The 20,944-nt window shown below is 38.0% G+C and overlaps 1 protein-coding gene across 14 annotated transcripts in view; it reads left to right on the top strand.

Moving 5' to 3' along the window:
• ARHGAP12 (Rho GTPase activating protein 12) overlaps positions 1 to 18,065 on the top strand; it is a 77,079-nt gene extending 59,014 nt beyond the window's left edge. For 8 of the 14 annotated variants that reach the window (XM_064636938.1, XM_064636950.1, XM_064636936.1 and 5 more), the window contains 10 exons: positions 481 to 603; positions 4,424 to 4,528; positions 4,887 to 4,985; positions 7,490 to 7,598; positions 8,588 to 8,707; positions 11,552 to 11,650; positions 13,698 to 13,775; positions 14,621 to 14,755; positions 15,026 to 15,128; positions 15,553 to 18,065. In XM_064636938.1, the coding sequence (XP_064493008.1) occupies positions 481 to 603; positions 4,424 to 4,528; positions 4,887 to 4,985; positions 7,490 to 7,598; positions 8,588 to 8,707; positions 11,552 to 11,650; positions 13,698 to 13,775; positions 14,621 to 14,755; positions 15,026 to 15,128; positions 15,553 to 15,727 (1,146 nt within the window). In that variant the 3' untranslated portion in view covers positions 15,728 to 18,065. The remainder of the gene's footprint in view (positions 1 to 480; positions 604 to 4,423; positions 4,529 to 4,886; positions 4,986 to 7,489; positions 7,599 to 8,587; positions 8,708 to 11,551; positions 11,651 to 13,697; positions 13,776 to 14,620; positions 14,756 to 15,025; positions 15,129 to 15,552) is intronic. The other 6 variants (XM_064636891.1, XM_064636919.1, XM_064636927.1 and 3 more) reach the window with 4 other exon arrangements.
• Positions 18,066 to 20,944: the final 2,879 nt, after the last annotated feature.

The raw sequence follows: 20,944 nt of genomic DNA, 5'->3' as shown, positions 1-20,944 counted from the left end.
TTTGATGATTTGAGTGGTGCAAAAATACCATAGACACAATATTTTTGTGAGACTCTGTCAGTTATGTGTACTATGAAGTATTAGAGTAGGGTCAGCAAAATGAGTATCAACAGTATAAACAATAAAGTGAAGCTGGAAATATTAAGCGAGGAACTCTTTCAAGGACTGAGTGTTGTGTATCTGCATACTCACAGTTGGCTTTGTAAATAATTAAGTATTCAGCACACACTCTTTTTGCTCTCTGTAGGAAATTTTTTTAGGGTATTAAAAATTCCACCTCCCCTCTCAAACTTGGTTCTGTGTGCATATTTTAATAAGGTGACGTCAAGTCTAACAGTTTGACATAAAGAATTACATTTCTTATTCATCTTACAAGCAGAACATTTATTTAGCATTCGTCTAGTGATTGATATAACCATATCTTCTTTTTTTGTGCATTGTTTTGTGACTTCATCACTTTTCTTCCTTTTTCTCATCAAGTCATTTTGCCAAGTGGGCTCAATTCCTGAGCTCTTGCTCTCGCTGCTTTCTTCTTGGAAAAATGCTCTCAGTCGTCGACCTGCTGTCACCTATGTAAACTCTGCCCAAGTTTCAGCTATCACTGTATGTGTTCTTGTTGCATGCCTCGTGTCGCTGTAAGGCTATTTGCCACTAATCCTGAAAGTAAACTTGAATTTTTCCAAGATTTAGTTTTGACACTTCATATAACACCTCACATATCTTGTTTGCTGTTTTTGAAAGTCATCCAAGGTGAAAATTAACACAAGTGTATTGCAATAATCCTGTAATTGTTCTGCTGGAACAAAGCAGAAAGTGTATCTGGTTCATTGGTGCCAGAATTATAATCCCAAATTTGCCTACTATTTGAACCACTAGTGCCTTGACTAATAAGTAGCATGATATGGTTAGTTTTTTAACAGATATTTTATGTCTGATTCTTTCTAACACAACTAATTTAGAATCTTTGTATGGTACCTATGATAACTTTGATACAATGATGTAACTGTTGTTTGATAATTTTAGCTATAATTGGAATATCCAAAAATGTAAATGTTATGCATAAAGAGATGAAAGAAAAAGAACACAGAGACATTTTTGCTATATTCCACATATAGAAAGCTGATGTAAATTTTGTAGGGCTGTTTTTATATATAATTTAAGCATCTGTAGTTATGTTTTGAAGTCTAGATGCCAAGCACAGAAGCGCTGCTTATCAGAAACTCATAAAATGTTGGTAGCTAATATGGTAGCTTGTTGCTCAAGGTGAATGGGGAGGAATTTATATATTAATACTAGTGTGAAAAGTAAGTTCTGAAGCTCCCTTACCAGCCACAAAGGAGTGTCTGTCTCCTCAGCTTTCTTTCTGCAGTGCATCCTTGGGTGAGCAGGACTTGGAATTAAAACATTCCACCCAGCTCTAATTAGAAACAGAATTACAAGAAAGCCAGGTGTCATTTGCACATCCAAGGTCTTTGCATAAATAACATCCAGTTCTGTTTCCAAAGAATGCTGCAGTATGTCACAGTACAGACTGTGTGGCTTGTCCCGTGCAGGCATTCAGGACTTAGAGAAAATCCTGAATGAGGATAGAGAAATTATCCTATTTATTGATGTCAGTATGCATCTGTCCTTAAGCTGCACAGCATCTACTATATGCAAAGCAAAGAAAACACCCTATTCTTTCTGAAAAATAAAAGATATCTCAGCATAAGCACATCCTGTGACTGTTTTTTTCTTTTTAAAAAAAGCTGTCAGAAGTGACTGTAGGGACAGCTTCATATCTAAGACAGCTGGCAGCACCACGTGTAGACTTCTCCCTCTTTCTGCTGCACACTGCTGCCCTTTCCAAACTTTCTAGACAGCTCAGAAGAGAAATCCGGTAAGGATAAGGTGTCTGCTCAGTAAGAACTGAATTTATCCTGACTGGTGCTGACTGGGTAGTACACTCTGTTTTGAGAAAGCAGACTTAATGTCTGTGTGGCAGCAGTTGCAAAGGGAAAGGCTTTTTTTTTTTACTTCTGTCAGCAGAATCTACTTGCTTCAGGAGGGTTCAATTGCCTGTAGCTGACCTTTGTAAGCAGAGTGTCTGAGCAGCCCTGTTCAGGACTTGCTCCTTGAAGCTTTCAAGGAGGGAAATAGCTGCTGGCATCTCATCTTCATAGACTCACAAACAGAAAAGAGCCTTGACAGTAAAGCTCATAGGAGAGCCTGCATGGTAAATTTAAAATGTCCTGGAATAGAAAAGTTAAGTTTGTGAATAATTATGTAATATATTGGTATATCAGAAGAGCTTTGCAGTGAGGCTGAATTATTTGCATGGGTTTACCTATCCTTGGATCTCACCCAGCAATTTGGCCACCATTTGAGTGAAGAAGTGGGGGGAGACTTCTTCTTTTTTCCTCCTTTTTAGCTTCTAGTTTTTGCTTTCTTCTGTGCTTCTCTGAAATGCTGGAGCCAGGCCAAAATGATGGGTGGAGTGTAAAGGTGTTGGAGGTAGTGCTGTGATCTCTCAGTTGTGGAGTTCAGCAAGCTAAGTATTGGAGGGCTTTCCTTTTGGTCAGAGTAGCAGTGACTCGTATTTTTGTTGTTGTTGTTTGTTCACTTCACCTGCAGCAGGTCCTCTCCTCCTCTCCTGTGCTGCTCAGCGTCATCTGGGTCGTGTTTTTAACTAATCACACGCAAACCCTCCCCACCCACAGTCCCACAGTGGACTTTGGCACCAGCTTCCTGCTCTCTCCAGTGCCAAACTCTATAAATTGATTTGAATTTTTTTCCAACACGCAGCAATATTGATCTAGGCTGCCAGGAAGTGCGTCTGGGACGCTTTTGTTGTGTGTGCAGCAGTTATGTGACATTCTCTTGAACAGGCAGCTGCTGCAAGAGCCATAGTGGCCCAGAGATTGTTCCTGTGGACTCCGCTGCTGAGCTGGGCCTCTCTCAAAAGCTCTACTATAATTAACAAGAAATGTTCTTAGATGAGGTATCTGAGATTTAAGTTAGAAAGGGAAAAGTGGTGGAGTTTTTTTTCCCAAGTGCTAATTGGCATTGGGTAAATTAGAAATACTCCCCTTCTCTGATATTTCAGGGGTAAAATAAAGAAGTTAAGATGCTACTTACCATTCAACACTTCATTGCCCTTAGGACTCAAGGCAGGGAGATTTTTCAGTGGTAAACAGCCTTTCTAAAACACAATTAGCATTAATTAACATCCATGCTGGGAATTTAATCAGAAGCAGCAGATTAGTCCTGTTTTCTGAACCATTTTTTTCTCCCCTTGGATATGGCTGTTCTTGTACAGGCTGGAAGCTTGTGTTTGCAACAAGGAGCTTGTCCTGGGGCTTAGGTCCCCCAGAGCTGTCACAGGAGCAGCATTCACACATCAAAGACTTCTTAAAGGAATAGAAAAGAGCCTTTCTGATGGAGCAGATGCTACAAGCTTTCCCTGGAACTACAACATTAAATTTCTGTGCTATAACTCAGTGACTTACAGCTTTTCCTGTTCCTTATTTTACTCACAATTAAAGCTTTTTGTTCATATGGGCCACTGAATTGATTTCCTTCAGGAATTGGATTTCAAAGCTATGTGGTGTATGTTGAAATCCTAGTGAAAGTACTTTATTTTAAAAAATTTAGATAGCTAACATAGATGTAAAAGTAGTAGGTAAAAATAGCTCCCTGATGTTTGCTTCCAAATTCTTTGAAGGGTTACTTGTGGGTTAAATGTTTCAGGGTTTTTTTTGTTCATTGCTTTGGTTATTTGCTGTTTATTTGGTTATTTGCTAGTTTAGTAGCTAGACAGTGAGTTCTGTTTACTTGGTAAGATATGCCCCAGTATTGCAATGGAAGCACTACAGAAAAATATAAAAGCACTGGGGCGTAAATGTTTTTAAAAAATAATAAATAAAAATGTATAGATAAATGTAAAAACTGATAGTGCTCTTTCAGTGTGGAGGGATGTGATTTCTGTCTAGCAAACCCACTGTCTGGTTTGATTTTTGGTTTGATATACAACCGCTGATTAAGTGACAATGTTTGGGGTTTTTTTGTTCAGTTACTTATTAGCTAGTTTTGTTTAAAGCTTGTGACTATCTTGATTAAAATCAAGCTACAATCAAACGCTGTTTGGACTTCTACCATTTCTGATAGGCAAAAAAACTCTGCTGGAATCTGATCAACACTTAGTTATGGAATTTTGAAGGCTTTAATTTGAGCAGCTTGTAATAGATATGCTTACAGGGTGTTCAGTGTAAGGTTTTTTGTTTTCCTGGTATTATGCCTGTGGATTTGTGGCAAAGTACTGTATTTGGGTTAAGTTGTATAGACTGTAAATAACAATGTTGTATTTAGGGGATTGCCAGATTGTGTACCTGTAAGGAATTTCTTTGTTTTTAAGTTTGACATCATTGTTCCTGTTTTTTTCCAGAAGTTTGGTGTCAATCAGTCTAAACCAGAATTTACAGTGGATCTCAAAGGGGCGTTGATTGACTGGGCCTCAAAGGACAAATCCAGCAAAAAGAATGTTATTGAGGTGAATTATTTCATTTAAATGAAGAAATCTATGCACTTCAATTATTGATGTAAGAGGTTTTTCCTAAATTAAAATCAAAACCTCAAAAAAGATGTTTTTTTATCCATTTCTACCAACTTAAATGTATATGGTAACTTTAGTACCTGCAAGAAACGTCCATTTTAAATATTTCTATATGGGATATGCTTTTCAATTTTAAACAGATTGTTATTTACTTTTTTGACTGGTAAGTGTTCTTGAGTGGCTATGTATTATCTAAGTTATGCCAGTGAGAAGTTTAATTTGATTTGGATAATTTCACTTTTGAATTGTAGTGTGTTTATTAAGTCTAATGGTATCTGTTTTTATTTCTTTAAAGCTAAAAACCCGCCAAGGAACTGAGCTCTTAATTCAATCTGATAATGACAGCTTTATTAATGAATGGTATAAGGTTCTTAACTATACCATCAATAATCAGGTATGTATTTGAGTCATGAAGGCTCTATTTTCAAGGTAATATTATTTAGTAAACTGATTGATGTAACAACTTCTCCATGTACATCTTCATTTACTGATCTTCTTGAGAGTGAGCAGGAGTTTGAGGATATGGTGACAAGTGAAATATAATTAATAGTGGCAGAGGAGGAACGATGGTCCACTGGATTAAGAAAGAGAAAGCGTGGGCTGACCTCCATCTCAGAAATGAACTTGCTTTTGTGGCCAAATACTTGTCTGTCTCAGTGACCTGAAAGGTTCTGACAGAGAGGGAATGAAGCAGGGAGGAGGATGGCTGAGGGAATGCTTCGTGACACATTTGTCCTCATTTGATAGTGCTGTTCACTTAGTAAGGCTGCACTAAAGTGCAAATTAAAAGCCCTGGCAAAATACTGTATTATCTCTTCCTGTCTGACAGCATAGTGCTAACTACTTAAATATCAGAAAATGCTTGAGCATTTGATCTAGATATTGCCAAACAAGAAGAACATTTTTTTAATTCAGAAGGAGTTGGAGGAGATTTTGGGAAAAAATTCCTCTCATACCAAGTTTTACTTCATATGTATTCTCATTTTTTAATAGTTACAGATTGGCTGCTACCCATTATCTCCATTTTATGTTCCTTTCAATGCCACTCAGTGGCCTTCATTTCTCTTGACTCTGATGTTTTTCACATATTGCTGTTTTCCACCAAAACACAGCAGGCTAATATGAGTAGTTCAGTTTCTTTCCGAGAGCTCATGGTTTAGACTTCTAATCTGCTTTCTCGTGGTATGAAAATGTCATGACCCCTTAATAGCCAGGCAAGGCAGTGACTCAGCGACAACCTTCCTTCTGGCCTGTGTAACACCACTGAGGCCACTTCTTTCCTGCTTAAATGCGAATGCAGATGAAAAGGCTGAGATATGCTGAGATGTGAGTGAGATACTGCATGTTAGGTTGAGGAAGTGATAGTGAAATAAGAAGAGTTTATCAGCACTCTGGAAGAAATGGTGATGTATTATTACTGCTGGGAGCTGGTAGCCAAGAGACCCAAGATAACAAGGCATGAGTTAAAGTACATCAGACTACCTGATAACTTGGGGCACTGAAGCTTTGGGTACAAATATCCATCAGATCTAAAGCCAGCTTTTAATTTTGGAAAGCTTATGGTAATAGTAGCTGTGAATATTTTTCCCATGATCAAAGCACTAGTTCCTAGTGTGATGAGATCTTCCTCAAAAGAAGGGGCAGATGAGATTGTTCTCTTTGCTCCTTTGCTGTTGTGGCAATATGCTGTGCAAGAGGAATAGCTGCCTACAAAGGATGTGACAGTTCTTTTTTGAATACAGAAATTTCCAAGTTATTAGATTAGATTTGTTACATAATACAAATTAGATTCCAGGTGATTTTTTTTTTCCCCAGAGCAGTTACTAGGTTTAAAATGTGCGAATCCTAAAGAGCTTTGAGGCCTCATGAGGAATGGCGGAGGATCCTTGGGGACATGAATTGGGCAGTTGAATAAATTGGTCTTTGTGTAATAAGGCTATCCAAAGTTTTCAAAAAGGAACAAGAAATGAAGGTGTTTAAAGCCAACACCTACCCTTTGAGTTAAAATGCAACTTAGTGAAGTCATGCTGCTACTCACTGAATGCTCTGGAGTATACAACTGTCTTATTTTTAAAAGGTCCTTCCTTGTAACAGAAGGCACTCTATGGTCAGATTTTGGTAACTGTGTAGGCAGTCTAGTTCACTTCAGTAGAAGTGAAGTAAGAAAAAATGTGGTTTTGAAAGGGAATATGTTGTCCTAAAACCCGAGGAAGTTTCTTTTCCCATCTCCTGATGTGCAGTCATGCACATAGCATAGGTATGAGGCTGCAGATGTACAGATTACCCACCTCCACACTTCAATGTGATCTATATTTCACTTGACAGTGTTGAATGACAATATGCTGAGATAGCAGTAACACAGGACAAGAATTTTAGGCAGGGGTACATTTAGTTTTTCAGAGTGAATTCAGTGTATGTTTTGATGGTAGTGAAATTTTCCAATTGGTAGCCCTAATTTCTATAAAGAAAATTTTAGTTACAGAGATAAGAAATTAGGTAAGTGCTCTAGAAGTGTTCAACTCTTATCAGTCAGGCATTTTTATAGCAAACCATTAAATAGCTGATGTTTGTCTATTGGATTTGGAAAATAAACCTAACCAAAAATAATTTCTATTGTTTATTGGTTGATGTAATGAAGTGTTATCGTGAAGGGCTGGTTGTACTTTGTTCAGTGTCCAGCAAAACTTTCTTTATTGAGTCTTATGATGAAACAGTGTTTCTCGAAGTAATTCACTCTGCCAGAAATGGTATCATCTCTGAAGAGACATTTAACACCTAGAGTTCAGGAAAGAACCAACTGAATATCATTATGGGAGGAAATTGTCTACAGGAAACCTGTGTGTTAATGTATATTCTGTGAACTGGCAAACTGATCACTGTGTATCTTAAATCTAATAGGTAATAGAGCCTGATGAACCATTAGAAGATGAGGTACCAGATTCTCCTGGGGTGGAAAAACAAGACAAAGAGAAAGAGAAGGAGAATAAAGACTCTAAGAAACTTCGTTGTGAGTTGAAATTTTTCCATTCATTTTTTCTAGCAATGCCAGTTTTCATTTTCTGCATCTTCATTATTACATGTAAATAGGGAAGAATTCAAAAGGGCAGATAAAAATGAAACTACTCAAGTTTGGAAACAGATTTTTATGTAGTTCATTCTGCATCCTAATGCCATTTGGTAAATTTTCTTCCATGTTTTATTGATCAAATTTTTTTTAAAAAGTGTGAAATGTCTTTATCTTCTACTGTATAACACATTAAAAATGGTAAAATAAGTAGCGGTGAAATGAATTATTTTTGAGGTGGTGTCAAATGCACAGAAGTAATTAGGTGTTTGTTTTATCTGACTTTTATAAATAGTTTTGAATAAGAATTCTTTTGTTGATCTACTGATTATAATAGTTTTACTTGATTTTTATCTGGGGCACAGCATCTATAAATATTTGCACTGTTAGCTTAAACTGCAGTTTCACTAAGTTAGTAATGATGTATTGGCTGATTTAGAGAAACTAAACATTTTTAATTACAACTTCAGAATTTTGGAGCTAAATTTCTTTAAAATGCAGAAATTAATTTCCTGTGCACAGAAAAATTAATCAGGCAGACTGTTTTTTTTTCCGGGTCTTATATGTAATTTTCAAGAAAATATTTATTTCTTTCAAAAATAGCTAATCCTAGTGAGACACAAGACAGGTTTGCAAACATAGCTGTATTTTTAAAATTCCACATCGATTCCTTATGTAAGCTACCATTTAGTTGGCTTTGCAGGTTTTTTGTGACAGGGTTGTCTTAGTGGTTTGAAAACTGGATGCTATTTACAAGGAGTTCCAAAAAGTTAAGGTAAAAATTGTGGATGCATTGCAAATTTGAATAGCTTTTTTACGTATCTTGGAGCTTAATTCTTTTTTTTTTTTTTTTTTTGTAATGTTGGTTTCTTGGCTGATAAATGCAGTGTTGGTTCTGTGGCTAGTAATGCTAAATGTGTTTCTCTTTTCAGCAGTGAAAGCACCTAGCAATATAGATTCCACAGATCAGAAAAAGACCAAAACGAAGCTCAAGAAGTTTCTGACACGGCGCCCTACGTTACAAGCCGTCCGTGAAAAAGGCTACATTAAGGGTAAATGAACCTTTTTAACAGAGGAAATAATTTGGAAAGCTGAGTTTTGTAGTTCATGTGTAAAATGGGGGTTAAAATGGTCTAGTTCCAGAGTAAAATACATGTGTATAGTTTGTTTAACAAAAGTCTTGGATGTATAGTGGAACTGGTGATTGACTGTTGTACTTCTTGAGCGCTGCTACGAGCCATTAAACTGCACAGGGGTTTATGAGCAATGAGCTCTCCTTCAGCTCACTGCTGGCAAAACTGCAGTGAAAACTGAGGGCCTAGGAGCCCATTTGGACTTGGACTCTCTAGCTAAGAAGCACTGCATTTCACTCTTCTGAGCTGTGCATATAAGGGAAAGAAAAGCCCTCTGGGTACAAAGCTGGTGCATGTGCTCACCTGTTTCACAAGATTGTTTTAGTCTGTGTGGAACCAGACAATTGTGCCATCTCATAAGAAATGAGATATTTAGGCAAACCAGGACAAGGTTAAAGGAATCCTAACTTAAAACATTTTTCCCATAACTTTTTTTGAATGTATACATTGTTTTGTTTCACAAACAATGGATCTTACAGATACTCTTGAGTGAAAGTTATGAAAGAATTGATTTCCTTTTGTCACGCTTGTAGAAACTTTCAGAGAACAGTATTTGCACAGGTTTAAGTTGATTTGTTTGTGTAAATTATTGACTTGGTACTCACTGTAAAACTTCATTTATTTATTTATTTGTATGCTTTAGCAGGACTTGTAGATGGTGCTCTACTAGGGTCAAAATAGCATATGGGTAGGCAAATACCAGACCAAATCCTACTGTAATTTGCCTAACTACATACTTTAACAGGTGTGCTTCTGTTGCATGTGGTGTTTGATATATTTGTGTATCTGCAAATATAATATAACTGTAAATGATGGAAATTTTGTTTGGGATAAGGAGGCATTATTCCCAGACTTCGACATTTTACTCTGCTTTACAGCTTAGTATTCTTGTCATGGCTCAGTGACATAACTTTTGACATTAGCAACAGTAAACACTAAGCCAAGTTTAATTTGTACATGTGCATGCTAATGATTGGATTTTTAATAAAGACATTAAGGAATTAAGAGTTTGTTTTTATTTAAAAGCATGGTGTAAATTTTAAAAGTTGTATCTGCACTGTACAGTTTTACATTTGCTGTATGAATGAAGAATACAGAAGTCTTTATTTAAAAGACCAATGTACTTTTGTGGCTGCTACAGAACAAGCTTAGTAAATGGAAAGCTTGGCAAACCCAGTATGAGCAGAAAAAATAGTGAAAAGTTCTAGAAAGAAAAATCCACTTGAAACAGCATGCACTAAGTGGAGAAGTAACTGTGCTAAAGTTTTTTGTCACATGGAAAAGCCAAAGTACAGAAGTTACTTTTGAGATAAGAAGAAAAATATTATTCCTGTGTATGTTGAAATTAATAAAGGCAAAGGCAATTGTAGCAAATTACGTTGTTACATGCTACTATTTTCTTCTGCTACCTAATCTGCGCTGCTTTACCTGCCACAGCTGCATGCTAACCTGGCTTTCTACTGTGTGCACTTTTTCAGTCCTTTGCTACTGATTCTGCTTATACAGCTGGCTGCATGAGTAGCTACAGCAGGGCTCCAGGTGGTTTAGCCTTATATGTGTATGCTAATAATATCATTAAATGCCCATTTTCATACTGTATAGTTGGTTTGGTGTGCTGTTTGGATTTCCCAAAGCAGTTGTCAAGATGCAAGAGTTGTTAATGAATCTACTTAAATTACTAAACATGAAAAATGGAAATGAAGTAGATACTATGCATGATGTAAATGCAAGAGCAGTCTCTGCAGAAGCTCTGAAGTAAGATATGCTTCATTCTGGAAGATGACCACTTACATACCTTATTTAACAGGTTAAAAAACCAACCAAACAAAAACCTTCTTCCCTTTAAGAGTGTGAGCTTTGCTTCTCTGTCTCATGCATCTGAACAGAGGAGGCCGTCTATTATTTGGTCATCTTTGATGAAAGCCATAGAAATGGGTCTGTTAAAGGGTTTGGTGATAACATAATTGAAATAAGAGGAATCAACATTGCTGAAATTCAGAGAGACGTTTCAAGATTCTCTTCTCTGCCCAAGCTGATTTTCATTTTGCTCCAGTTTATGATAGAAAACACTCCCCCTGGATTCTGTAGTTTTGAAAACAAGACTCAAATTTATCTTTGACCATAAATATCTATATTTAGATTCTGACCTTGCAGAGAGGTTGCCTATGCATGGTCACATTTGTATCCATTCAGAGCTCTGTTAAGGTTTTTTTACAAATCTATATCAGAACTTAAAAGTGTTAGAAGACTGTACATTAAATTGATACATATTGCTGTGTTAAATAGTAGGTTCAGTGAAAGAAATTTTACAGGGTTTTTCCCCAAGGAATACCTAAAGCTTTCACTCTAGTTAAAGCTTATTATCTCTGTTCACATTTTTAACAAAGATTACACTAAATATATTTCGAAGTCAGAACAGGAATGGAGTGTAACAGGACACGTTTGAATCCATTGCATTTCTCATTATATTATTAACTGTATGACTCTTACAAGTACCACCTGATGGGTTAAAATGATTTCAGTAGCAAAAGTTCCTTATTCAGGGGTTCACATTTGTGTAACTGCTGACACTCTTTCTTACTGGGAGCTTTTTCTCGCTGGGAACTGCTGCAAACTCTTTTCAAAACTTTCCTATTTCCACTCCAATACCGTGACAATTGTATCCAGTAGTCTTTGCCCTTTGTAGAGGTTTGTTTTAACCTGAACTAGTTCTGTCACTTGATCCCTGTTCCACCGTAAATCAGTCTCTTTACTTGGTTCCAGATCAAGTTTTTGGTTCAAATCTCACCAGCTTGTGTCAAAGAGAAAACGGCACGGTGCCAAAGTTCGTGAAGCTGTGCATTGAGCATGTTGAGGAACATGGTATGGTTGAAGTTTTTTGTTTTCAAATCTCTCTTGCTCACCACTCTTACCTAATTTGGAATGTTTTAATCTAAAAATGCTGTAGAGTTATTTGGGGAAAATAATCTGAAACTTGTATCTGTAGTTAGCATTGCGTTTTCAAGAATGGGGACATAGGTGGAATCCAAAATGGGAAGAGGGGAAGAAATCTTATATCTGAGCAGCTGGTCTGCTTCGGTATTTCAAGCTGATGAGAAGGCAGAGCAGCCTCCTGGCAGCAAGGCTCTAAGGAAAGAGGGATTACAAGAAACAGTAATCTTCTCAGATTAAAAGAGAGAAACAAAATGCAACCATTCATTTTTTGAAGGTTTAAGCATGCTAACAATCACTTCTGTTAAAACTTCCTTGAAACAAACTTCTCGGAAGAGGTCGTGTTCCTGCTCTGTATACACATTGACTGCCAGAAGATGAGTCTATCAGTTTGATGCCCTTCAGACAGTTACACCGACTGCTAAATTTTATGCAATTCTGGAGATTATCAGTGCCCACACATTGACTCAATTTTTCTTTGCTTTCATTGCAAATAAGTGTCTCCTACCTAATAACTGAGAAAACTTTGAAAGCTACATGTGACATTCTGGGTTGTCTGCTGTAAAGGACACCTTCAGTCTTTGTTGAAAATATGTTGGTTGTGACTCCTGACATGGCTGTAGTCTCTGCTGGTTTTCTTGCTTGTTTCTTGCTGTTGTCATTGCCCTATCTCTTGGAAAAGATGACTGAGAGGGGATTATGGCATCTCCATAATCATCATTCAGATATATTCCAGTCCGTTAATCTGAGAACGTTCTCTTGAGAATCAGGGTAAGTGTTACAGGGGGAATACATGTGAATTCTAAGGCATCTTCATGGAAACTTCATTTAGGATTTTGTTGCAGCCTGTAGACCTCTTTCTCAATGCTGTTATCTTATGGCCTGGGAGGGGAAAAATAACTGCTTCCATTGCCTTACTGCAGTTTGACAAACTGCCACCTTGCCTGTGACAGCAGGTTTTATTCCACCTGTGATCTGCAGGTTGTAAGAAGGAGGTTATTCTGCTTTGTTCCTTTTTTTTTATTTCTTTTTTATTTTAAAGACAGGACTGCAGTGAAGATAGTGAAGTTTTCCTTTTTTAAATACCTGAGGGGAAGCTGACAGAAATGAACAGCTTTTTCCCCCCACTTCTCCAACTCTTCTTCCTACTGCCAATACACTTCAAATCAGTTCTTTCTGTAAAGGAATGACTAGTGGATTATGGGGAAAAGGGATATGTCAGATGGTGCTGGTAACTGTACTCTGTTGCATCAGACAACTCCGTGAGGAGCTACAGGGACTTGCAGGTATTCTGGCAACACTCACCTGCTCAGTGGCACTGACTCACATGCTGCATTCAAGTGACTCTTTAAATAAATTCCTTACCTCCTAATCACTGCTGAGTAACTGCAGTAACAACCACAGAGACACAGTTTTCTTCTTTTCCGGTTGAGTGTGCAATCCTTTAAGGCAAGGGCTACCCATTTTAGTGTTGTAGGCTGTTGGGTAGCTCTGTGCATGCACAGCATTCCTTCTCTATGCAAACCTGGTCACTTGACAACTTTGAGATGCTCTCTATGCATGATTTGATTGGATTTCTTAACCATACGTAAAAAAATTGAACATTGTTTCCACAAAATACTTGGTTCTTGCATGTTGGACTCCCGTGTATTCCCTGCCCACCCACCAAGAGCATCTTAAACAAGACATAATGAGTCTCACTGGGGAAACTTGGAGCTGTTGCCTCATTTCTGCGTGCATAGGAAGTTCTAGAGACCACTTTGAACTTGGCCCTACCAAACCTCTGTCAGCAAATTAAACCTCTTCTTATAAACCCTGCCCATCAAAAAAAACTAGTTTAACTTTTCCCCCCCCTTTGTTACAAGGTGGGTTTCTTTTGTTTTTAATTTTACTGAGTAGACCTATAAAGAAGCAGCCTAATGATTTCAGAATTCAAATATGTGTGAGGTATTAAAATGGATTTATCTCTTTGTTTCAGGATTAGATATTGATGGCTTATACAGAGTTAGTGGCAATCTTGCAGTGATACAGAAGCTAAGATTTGCAGTCAACCATGGTAAGCTTCTTCCAACTACATTACAATTGCATATATTTTCAGATGGTTGAAATTCATAGAAAGCTCAGGAAAAAATTTTCTCTGTAACTTTAGTATATCATGAGAAATTACTGCCATCTTCAAAGTAAAGTTACTTCAAAATTGTAGAACTGAGTATGTAATATACACCACTTGAAAAACCCAATAGCCTGGAGGCTTCGTCTCATGTGGAGCATAGAGGCATAACTAGAACAGAATTCTAAAGAAAGGTGGTAATAGAATTTGAGGAGAGGGGATTATTTCAGACAAAATAACTCCATACCTTATGGAAAAACAGCAAGCATGTTAACCTTCCACTAGCATTAAAATCGTAAGTTAATGGGGGTGTTTTTAGTGAGATTTGCTACTGCCTTTTAGTGTGGAGGGGCTTAACTCCTCTTCACCATGCTCTGTGTAGAAAACCCTTTCATCTGGCAAAATCATAGTGTTTTGTTCGATGCAACTAGGAAGGGGACAGTAGCCCATCCACAGTCTGACCTCTCATTTCCTAATTGACAAGAAAAAAATTTGTGTTATGTCAGCAACTCCTGTTCCCTTCTGGAAAATGCCCTCAGTGTAGGGGAGCTGCATGTAGTGCAGTAGGCAGAGTTTAGCCATCTCTGCCTGTAGCGATTGAGGTTTTGTATCCCTTTTTATGCTGCCACAGCTCTATATCCCAGAATGGGTTACAAAAGGGGCTGAAGTGGAGCAAGTCTTCACTGCTTTAAAAGCAATAGGTACAAAAGAATAGTTAAGTTTATTTAAAACAAAAAAAAAAGCTTTTATAGTTAAATTATTAGCACTAATTATTCATTTTTCTCTCTCAGATGAGAAACTGGACTTGAATGACAGTAAATGGGAAGATATTCATGTCATCACAGGAGCTTTAAAGATGTTTTTCAGAGAATTGCCAGAGCCGCTGTTCACTTACAATCACTTCAATGACTTTGTCAATGCAATTAGTAAGTCTGAAAAATGTGGATGTGGTGTTTATACGAGTTCTGCTCAATTGTTTTAATTATTTTGGACATAAAATAAATGTTTTGATTATAAACGGCGGTAACTACCGTGGAATTGCCTGTCTGCAATGCAGGGGCCGGTCGGGAGGTGGCAGTGTCCTATCTCACATTGCCACTGCAAACCATGGCTTTTATTCCCAGCCTGTTAAATTTTATGCCAAAGTTTTAAACAAAAATACTGAATTTTTGTTTGTATACCTCATCCTTTTGCAGAGCAAGAGCCAAGGCAGCGTGTCCCTGCTGTTAAAGATTTAATCAAACAGTTGCCAAAACCAAATCAGGACACTATGCAGGTACTCTTTAGACACCTGAAGAGGTAAGTAAGAGATAGAAGGAAAGACTTCTTATTGCTGACCCTCTCTTAAAGCTAAATAATCTGATTGAAAGTACTAGATGGCTGTTTCCACTGCATTTTTATTTCCTGTATTGGACTTGTTATGAGCAATATGTCAGTCTGTTTTTATGTGAGCTTCCAGAGCACCAAATAGACCTTAGACAGTGTGCTTCATAGTTGTGATGTTTACTGCCAAGCCCTTATGTTTGAGGGATTGTGAGAGGACCAGGAATAACATTTCAAAACAAAACTTTTGTAGAGAGGGAAATTACAGCAGCTGCATGTCCTAGTAACAAGACTACTTGTTACAAAATACTATGACTAGTCTTTGGCTTTGGATTGTGTCTTTTTCTGTCATCCTATTAACACTGATAAGTCTCTTTTTGTGTATTTTTTTCTCTTTCAGAGTTGTAGAAAATGGAGAAAAGAACCGAATGACCTATCAAAGTATAGCAATAGTTTTTGGTCCAACCTTATTAAAACCAGAGAAAGAGACTGGTAACATAGCAGTCCACACAGTATACCAGAATCAGATTGTAGAGTTAATTCTACTGGAATTGAATTCCATCTTTGGACGCTGACGTTTTTCTTGAAGTAGAAGCTGGAAGTGATGAGTTGGCAGCAGTACTCCATCAGAAGGAATTATTTTATGTTTGTGGACCAAGCAGCAACTCATTTTTTGCACTTTTGGGGGGGGAAGAAACAGGAGAAATGTTTGACCACTTTAATGCAAATTAAAGACAACACTTTGGATTTCTTTGAGAAGTTCAATGTAAAAAGTGAATTGAAAAGTTTATAGTTTGCCTTTTTCAAGTAGCATTGGAAAAATGTAATATAGGTTCATACACTGGAGTTCTTGGAGAGTAAAGCCATTAATCTCAAACTGGATAATCTGGAATTTAATCTCAAAATTCTTCCACTTGGTAGGGAAAAGTCCTGCCAAATAGTATGGAAAAATTCAGTGAAGAAACACCTTAAGCTTGTGTATTACAACCTACTCATATCTCTATGACACTTTTCCAAGGGGTTTCTGCATGTGGTGCCTGTCTTGGACTTGTGTTAACAGTTTGGTTTAGTTATTCAAATCTAGTGCTTCACTTGGTATCTGCTGCCCCGTTTCCTTCTTTTTTTTTTTTCCTTTTCCCCCCTTTTTCTGTTGGTTTTTTTCCGCTTCTCTTTGTTTCCTTTTTTTCCCAGCAACCTTTCTACAAGTTCTTAGCTGCTTCATAGAGCAGCACACTATTACACTATTTCAAACACTGAACTTGTAAGAATATCCAGCAATGGATATAGCTTATGGCAAAACAGAAGTAATATTTAATAAACATGTTCTTTTTTTCAGGGTATTTCTTGAGCTAAGTTTTGTGTTATACTGATCTAAATCTGAAGTCCTAAGTAAACACCGACTGTAACACTGTATTGAGTTCATGGTATAATGCTGTGGTAGTGGAAGTTCATTCTTGATGTAAATATGAGCTGTCCTTTTGATTCTTGTATATAATTCAGTCCCTGTATAGTTTAAGAATACTTTAGTCACACATTTCTAATCATGGGTAGATTAGCTACAGTAGCATAATGTTTCCAGTGGATGTCTGGGTTTCAGCAGGGAAACAGGTTATGGGGAGGGAGGGGATCTAACTGTGTGCACTTTTAGATGTTAATTACATTTGCAGGCAAATAACTGTAATGCAAATGGTACTGGAGAAATACTGAGTGTGCTTGCTAAATGGTTAATGCACTACAAGAGGAGCCTTTTAGGTTATTTAATATGTACAGGATACATTAGAAAAATGTATTATGAATTCTAACACCTACAAATAGTGAAAGTCATGTTTTGATAGATAGATAGATATTTGGTGGAATCCATGATGCTAAATTTAAGATTTTCTTTTTACATTAATGTAGAATAATTTGTAAAATTGGTTTTGAAAGATTTTGTTACAGGGAGCATGGTCTGCTGAAGATTTTTTTAAATGTATTTTTCTAGACTAACTGCTGTATCTGACATATTTGTTATGTCTAACCTGAATAAAGAAAACCAATAGTTCTTTTAGAGTTTGCCATTCACACTTCAGACAACATGAACCCCCTTTAAACAAGACCAATGTATCTTACCCCTTAGCATGGGTGGATACCGTGGGTGTCATGTATTTAGTTCAGTGTCACACTGAACTAAAAGATGAATGCCTGCTCTATAACCTGACAATTTTAGGAACTTCCCAGTCCCTTTCTTTAACAACTGAAATGCTAACATAAGGTTCAGAGAGGGCAGAAGTAATTTATGGATATAAATTTACAGTCTTTAAAACACATCCTAACGTGGAACCTACTGTACAGAAAGCAGTTGCGTTGAGGAAGTGGTTGTATGTCAGTAGCCTTTGATCTGCTGTGTACCTTCCACACACAGTCCTGGCTTACAGCAGAGGGGATGTGTGGTGACGCACTGAGGCGTAATCAGATGAATGGTACGAGAATTTCATGAGCATAGGGCTTGCATGAAAAGTTTTTGGAGATAAACGAGAAGATTAGTTACCCTGTGGCTTTCTCAGTGTCTTCTTGTGGTAATGGTGAAGTCTTGTGGTTTGTTGCAAAGCGACCTGTGTGAGAGCTGTGAAAGCCCCATCTCCACGGTGTGTCGTCACACCGGAGCAGTGCTGAGTGGCTGCCATGTCCCAAGCTACTGGAAAATACCAGCAAAGTTGAAATCTGTGGCTGTATGTTGTTCAGATCCTTACTTTGGCTGTAAAATAAGGAAGAATTCCCACTGCTAAATGAGAGGGCTTGTTCACCGGTCACGTTTTCTGTACGAGTGTTACCTTTTTCAAAGGAAGAATGCCTTTTTAAAGCAATTTGATAATGAGGATGTCACACTTTTCCTTGTTTTCCCCCCAAATAAAGCATTTTGTTATTACGAATATATAGTATGGTTTTATGCAGTGTTCTTAATATTCTAATTTTTAGTTTGGGGATGGGAGGGTATTCTTTTTAATTGAAAGAGGTGTAGGTAAACACTTGAAACATTCGGGAGGAGGAGGATGAAGTCCAATCTGATGGTACATTTGTTGTGACCAATTTAAAACTGTGTATGTCACCGCATTGGAGTTTTTTACTTCTTGAAAGTTCTTGTCTTGTTCCTGCAGTTAGCATTCTTTTAAATATTCAAAACCAGGGGTTTGCACAGACACAGCTATTTGTATTAGATGAAACATAGTTAATTTTATATATTCCTCAGTTTAGGCTCTAAATCAGAATTGGTTTTGGCTTAAAACCACTTTAAGGCTTGAATATACATTTTTGAGGCCATAAGCACTCAAAGATAGTGGAGGGCCAACATCGTATATAGCTACCAGCTGAGTTTGCTCCAGCACTGGAGCTGTGTTCAGCTCTGTAGTTCAGCTACACAGCATTAGTACCCAGCAACTTGCAGATATGCTTGATCTATACCAGTTATGGGTCTCTTTACTTTGAAGCTGGAGAGAGAAGTGGACACAAAAAAGACAAGGCAAATATACAGAGTCAATTCATGTAAACTAATTTTTTTTGAATCGGAGTTGCTTGCAGGAAGCTTTATTTACATGCAACTGGATAGGTCACGCTTACTGCCTGGGCCCTGGCTTTCCTCCCCATCCTCACAGAAATCCATGATAAATTCCCTTTGTACTGAACCCATTGTATCCTGGCAAGTGAATCCTCAACTGGCAGCCTCAGAGGGAAGGGAGTTTGTAGGTAATACAGTATCAGTTTATTCCTATGGAGAGCCCAGGCTTTTTCCCCTTTAAGGGAAGAACTTTATTTAGCCCTAAAGTAATGATATTTTCAGAATCAATTGGTTAATTCATAAGCCATAACGTAGAACAAGCACAGTAGGGCATTCTGCCGGGCCCAGGGGGAGGGACAGCATGTCTGATGAGGCCACTGCAGCCGCTGGGAGAGGAGAGCTCCTCTGAAGAATCTTAATTAGCTTCCACAATTGCGAAGTTTTGTGGGCAAGCAGCTGGTAGGACTGGATCAGGCCTTTACAAAAGTAGCCCTATGTGAATGTGGGACTTAAATGAACATCCCCACACCCCCCCTCCAGCTCCCCCAGCATTCTTGTAAACAGAGCACTTGTAAAACAAGCTCACACTGTGTAACAAACCAACATGAAAGACATTCAGAGGCAACTTGGCCTCTCAGTCCTTTTTATTGCCTTGAGAATTAAATGGCAGCTCTAATATTAGTTTCCTACAACTTCCCCAAATGGATTCAGTTTGGTAAGGTACTTGGCTGCTACTTTGAAAAAATAAAAGATATATGTGTTGAATACATCTAACTCAGAACTGCGAAGTGGAACAAGCAGGAATAGTGTCAGTTTTATTTCTCTTGGTACCTCATCTTGCAGCTTATTGCACTAAAATAAAGTTGGCTGGGGAAGGGGAGAGAGATCCTTAGTGTGGGAATAAGTAAATGCAAAATGCTGAAGGCAACCAGACAAAGCAGGTGTGACAGACAAGCAAGATAGCAAAGAAACAGGCACTCAGAACTGCAGGAATCCTGACCAGAGACCTGGGAGAGAGCCAGGCTGCCAAGAGTGTGGGTTAGGGTTGTTTTTTCTTTTTTCTTTTTCTTCTTTTGCACTTCTTACAATACAGATGAAGGCCTGGCTTTATTTTTTTAAGGATAATTTGCTCTGTAAACAGACGGAGTTAAGTAACATTACAAAATGGCAGCTTTCTCTGGCTTTTCCAGAGTAGCTTCTATGTGTGAGCTCCTTAGGGGTGTGCTTGTGTCCAGCTTCACTGGATACAAGCACCTGAGTGCTGAAGTCAAGAACTATGTTCCTTCAACCAGCATCTTCACAATACAAAAATAAACTTGTTCTCAGTTTGGGACTGTTACTCTGGTGACACTGAATGCCCTATCTGAGATCCAACCCTTGTGGCACCAGATCATGAGAAGCACTGTTACAGCCTCAGCACACCAGAAGAAAGAAATGTATGAAGCTGAAAAGTGAGAGTACGGGCAAAAAAATAAGGCTCCAAGCTAAACTATCTTCACAACTAGTTTAGATTTGCATATATAGTGCAAATCTGTTCAGAATAGTTTGTTAATTCATAATGTGAAAGAAACTGCTGTCCTCTGAAGAAATAAATACCATAATTAAAAGCTGTCATTTCTTATGTCATGCATTGGAAGATACTTGTTAAACATCGGTCAGCTTGTCTGGTTCATCAAGTGCTGTGGCCAAACAGCTGTAATCAAACTACTGTCGATGTGTTTAATGGCCTCAGATGTGCCAGTGCTCACTGCCTTTACAAAGAGGGTGTTTCTGAGCTGGTGGTGGCTTGTTCACTTCCTGCATGTGAGTGTCCTGACTGGTTACTTGTTCCAGTAAAGGAGTACCTAACCTAGAAACAGAACTGAAAATCACCTTTCTCCAAGAAAATCTTTCCTATCAGCCCGGGCTGGGCAGTGCTGTGTCTGCAAGCACTTGACCTGTCCCTGCCTGCTGCAGGGACACTCTGTCCCTCAGCACTGAGTGGGTACATCTTCTTGTGGGTGCTGGCCTTGACAAGCACACCTGTGACCTGCTCAACTTCACAGCTTTCTTCTGTGAAGAAAAACTGAGACAAGGTAGTGCCTCTCCTCTGCACTCCTTTAAAGTGTTATGTAGGATAAAGGATGCCACCATATTTCCCGTTATGAAAAAGCTGTTTCAGAGCTGAAGTGCTGTTCTTGCTGATGTACTAGTCCTGCTCTAGTTTTTCTCTTTGAAGTTTTAATGATGACTTTTTTTCCTATTAATCTCTCCTTTTGCT

This window comes from Pseudopipra pipra, chromosome 1, assembly GCF_036250125.1.
Source record: "Pseudopipra pipra isolate bDixPip1 chromosome 1, bDixPip1.hap1, whole genome shotgun sequence".
Taxonomy (NCBI): Eukaryota; Metazoa; Chordata; class Aves; order Passeriformes; family Pipridae; genus Pseudopipra; species Pseudopipra pipra.
Note: the sequence above shows the minus strand (reverse complement) of the source record. Positions and strands in the feature narration are given on the sequence as shown.